The 4,389-nt window shown below is 41.6% G+C and overlaps 1 protein-coding gene across 1 annotated transcript in view; it reads left to right on the top strand.

Annotated features, from left to right (window-relative positions):
- The first annotated feature begins 192 nt into the window (after nucleotides 1-192).
- PLEKHS1 (pleckstrin homology domain containing, family S member 1) overlaps nucleotides 193-4,389 on the top strand; it is a 15,461-nt gene continuing 11,264 nt past the window's right edge. The window contains exons 1-4 of the mRNA XM_009579686.1: nucleotides 193-223; nucleotides 1,457-1,548; nucleotides 1,654-1,760; nucleotides 3,175-3,309. Of these exons, the coding sequence (XP_009577981.1) occupies nucleotides 193-223; nucleotides 1,457-1,548; nucleotides 1,654-1,760; nucleotides 3,175-3,309 (365 nt within the window). The remainder of the gene's footprint in view (nucleotides 224-1,456; nucleotides 1,549-1,653; nucleotides 1,761-3,174; nucleotides 3,310-4,389) is intronic.

Genomic DNA, 4,389 nt, shown 5'->3' with positions numbered 1-4,389 from the left:
TTATTATAGATTTTTCTATGTTTATTTTATATAGTTTAATCATCACTATGAAGATAAACACTTGTGAAATATTTGTTACTTTCTCAGGCAACCGTGCGTGCAGTGAAATGCTGCTCAGCAGCAAGCAAACCGAAAGGAATTAGCTTCAAGGTTTTTGCTCTCTTTAGTATCTGGGTGGAAGAAACAATCAGGATGGCTTCTACAAGTAAAAGAAATTCTGCAGGTACAAAATTTCATTTACAAAGATTTGTCAGTAGTAAGGTTGAATCAGGTTTCAATCCATTCTTATCAATATATGATACCATTCTCTTTGCCCTCCACCCGCCAAGGATTTTGTGGTAAACAATAGGTGAAAACCAGGGGAAAATAGCATACTGAAAAATTTGAAGATCTCATCTGGACTTACACTGTGTGTTAATTCTGCTCCTCTGCTTGCTTCCTTAAAGAATCTGTCCTAAATGCAGCATTTCCCTTTATAGCAGAATTTTTCTTGTCCCTGACACAGAGGTTGAACTGACATTTGTAAAAAATGCTAAAATCCTTAAAAATTAACTGGGAACTGGAAGATAGAGTCAGTATCTCCAAGGCACTGATGATGAAGCCTTACCTTCACTGAAGTCAGTAGTAAATGGGATTTCAAAACCAAGTGTTTCTTGCATCACCGCAAAGCTTGGTCATGTTATATTTCCCAGAGCTTATGTATATTCTCTACTGTTCCTTACTGGAAGATCCAAAATGAGGTTGCCTGTCCTCCTTTCAGTCACTGGATTCTTAAAAAATCTTAATTTCCCATACACAGTTTATAGCTTAAAAAATGGAATGAGATTGCCATCCCTTTCATTGTGTGTTAAAGTGCATTAATAAAAATGAGATTTTGATCAGAAATCCACCAGTGATTAAAAAATGTGAATCTTAAACTACAGCTGGCCACAGAGTGTGGAGGGTCATGAACAAATACATTCAGGCATTTTTCCCCCCAAGGTTTTAGCTCATATTTTACTTGCAAGACTTCTTCCTGTTGTCACATCATGATTCATGGTGTAAGATGGTCTATCCTTAGCTGTGTTTGCAACCTATCCAAATTGAATGCCATCTACAAATTTCATTAGGGGGCTGTTTACTGTCTTTCAGATCACTAATTGTGAAGTTAAATAAGACCGGACTCCAGAAGTTAAATAAGACCAGTTAAATAAGACAGGTGCTCATGAGAGCCCCCTACATTGTCACTATCATTTGTTTACAGTTTGGGTCAGTTGTCAGCAGTAACATTGACATCAGGGAAGCATGGCCTGGTCCTATATAGCCTTGATTTGTCTTCTCTAATTGTAATGTGCTTTATGGCCATTTAAGCACAGAAAGCCAGTGCTCAGCAACAATTTCCAATTCAAGCAAGTCTTTGTAAGAGATTAATTGGCAGCAAATTAAGTAATGGTGCTGTTCATTTCTCTTTGATTAGTGAGAACTCAAAATACATTTTGCCCTGAAGGTGGAGTCTGCAAGCACGGATTCCTCATCAAATCACCACCTCTTCAACTTTTCAGCTCGCAGGTATACTAGCACAGATTAGTCATATTCCAGCAATCCCTCAACAAGCATCTGTTATTTCTGCTATCCTGAATTTTAATGAGACACAAATTACTTTCTCTTTGGCAGAATTCCTGGAAAAGGCGTTTTTTCATCCTGTCCAAATCCAGCAAGGGCGATTACATCCTGAAGTATCTAAAAGGCCAGAACATAAAAGGCTCCATAGCTGCTGATCAGTATGTAACTCAAATGCATCATCCTTTTATTTTAAGTCATGTATCAACACTCTTAAATGGCCGTTGATTGTACAGACACACTGTACAGACAGATTGAACAGATTGTACAGTTCCTGATTGAGGTTCTTGGTCTAAATCCCATGAAGTCCAGAAAAGAGTCCCTTGGGATTGTGTAGGCTTTGGGTGCAACTTACAGGGTATGATATATGTAGAAGCTTTATTTGATACATTTATGTGAGTGATTGTGGTGATGTGGTATCTGCAATTGACATCGACTCCATTTTGACATTGACTCCCATTGACTCATGGGCTCCGTGATCCCAAAGGCTGTATTCCTGTAGTAGAAGATATTTTATCACCTGTGAGGACAGTGCTGTGCATTCACTCACATGCGAGTAAGGATGGGCTATGCCACTCTTAACTGTGGCACACAATCTTTCCCACCTTATGGCTTTACAAAGTGCTTTGCAAGTTGTGCAGAGGTCTCTTGGCTTTCACGTAGCCCTTTGGGCTGATGCTGGCTGCCCCACTGCCTCTTACCCCGCCGAGAAATTGCTCTGCTTGGCTCATTCGGGTTGGTCATTTCATTCCTCTCAGCACAGTGCCCGCTGCAGCAAGGCTGGGTGTCATTGGCTTTGTACTAGCACCCTTTATCTCATATCCTGGTATGAGATACATATAAGGGAAACAGTAAGCGTAAAGGGAAATGTAAAGATTTTATCAATCAGACCTGGAGCTTAATACTCCAGGCTCCTGGTATTGTTAGGCATGGAGGTCACTGGACTCACGTTGCTGTTGTGCTTCTTCCATTAAAAGGATTTACATTGTGAAGCTTTTGAAAAAAATCCAGCTTGCTCAGTGGTATGTGGTTACATTGTTACCATCATTATTGTTGGTACTATTTTTACTAATTTAACTTCTTGGAAGTTAATGGAAGTAGTGCTTCCATTTAAGTATTCATTAAGAGTACTTCTTGTCTGTTCCTCCTCCCCTCCATTAAAACACTATTAATATACAATTAGTTTCAAATCAAATGTATTGTTCTGTAGTGGTTCAAAAACATCTGCCAGGAATTTTTCTTACTATCATTTCTTTTCAAGATTCTGTGTTAGAGCAACAGCCCTTTTTTTCAGAAATGAGATCCAAAATCTGGACACGAGTCTTTGCAAAAGTTGATTTTTTTTTTTTGCTTGGAAGTTTTCTCCACTGAAAGATCGTCTGTTTTGAATTTGTGTGCTTATTTTCTTGAAAATTTTTTCTGTGGAAAAATGTTTACCTTTTCTCATGCATATCTCATCATATTATGCCGTGCTTAGAGTAAAATATGCACATACACACACATATGTGTGTGTGTGTATGTTTGTATGTATGTATGTATAGTTATACAGGGTGTTTCATATGGTTATCTTAACAGAATCATAAATATCGAAGTTGGCATAAGCAATTCTGAAATTACGGAAATGGTGAGGAAGATGTTTAAATGCCTTCCTGAACAGGTGATGTCCATCAGTACTGGAAACAGATGTTACTACCTCATTGGGAGCAGCAGGTAGGCATAGAAAGATGTGCAAATGCAATATGACATTACAGTTAGCTAATGTAACCTAAGCCGCTGCCCCAAGGCAAGGTCCTGCTCCTTCACAGCCGCTCCCATCCCTTCCTGTGTCTCAGCTACTGATGGCGCAGCTCCGGGATGAAATGATTCAGCTGGTTGATCCAATGGAAAACTGCTCTTTTCTATGTCGGTTTCTCCCCCCGTGGCCAGGTTAATTTTTTGCTGGTTCAGACAGGTGAGCTAACCTTCCCTGCAGCCACACTGTTACAACGTCCAACATGTGAAAGTAGTGGGAGCATGTGGCTGGGAGCGGGGACGGCAGCGGCAGTACATCAGTGTGGCGGCATCGTGTCTAACTGTACCGGTTACGGGTCAAGGAAGAGCAGAGAGCTTTGTCTTCTCACCCAGCAACTCCTGGGAGTTAGGAAAGCTTTTGCTCCTTATAGGTAAATCACAGGAAATTATCTTGCCCTGGAAAGTAGGTTGTTAATCAAGGGAAGCAGATTAAAGGGGAAAATTCCTCCGAGGCAAAACACATCCCAAAAGGAATGACTGGGGCCTTTACTGCAGCAGGGTGCTGTGCTCCCTACTCTCGCAGGCTGTCATCCAGTCCTCAGCAAGGACAGAAACTGCTGCTGTCCAGGTGATCAGCCAAAGCTCAGGTGAGGGAGGACATTTAGCACAGTACTCCTCTGCTGCTGCTTCCCAGCTTCTCCTCTTCAGTTTCCCAGCCACCAGCGTGTCAGGGGTTTTTCTGCTTTTATGCAGAAGAGCAGCTGATGTGTGAAATGCTGATAAGCGCAGAAGAAAAACACATACCTGTGTGTTAATTGAGTGTGCCACCCCACGCCTTCCCCCAGGGCACTGTTCTCACAGCCCATGCTCGGTGGGAAGCGTTCCAGAATTAATCCAACTAAATCCACCACAAGCATGAAACAGGGCTTCAGGGGTCCTTTCATGACATGTTTCTCGTCCTGCTCGCCCAAATGCATTCCCAAGCCTTGTTAGCTGTCTTTATCGCAGGCCTCGGCAGAGCAGCATCACACACAGAAAATAAAGCAGAAAGCACCATCC

This window comes from Fulmarus glacialis, unplaced genomic scaffold (genome assembly GCF_000690835.1).
Source record: "Fulmarus glacialis isolate BGI_N327 unplaced genomic scaffold, ASM69083v1 scaffold10616, whole genome shotgun sequence".
Classification (NCBI taxonomy): Eukaryota; Metazoa; Chordata; class Aves; order Procellariiformes; family Procellariidae; genus Fulmarus; species Fulmarus glacialis.
Note: the sequence above shows the minus strand (reverse complement) of the source record. Positions and strands in the feature narration are given on the sequence as shown.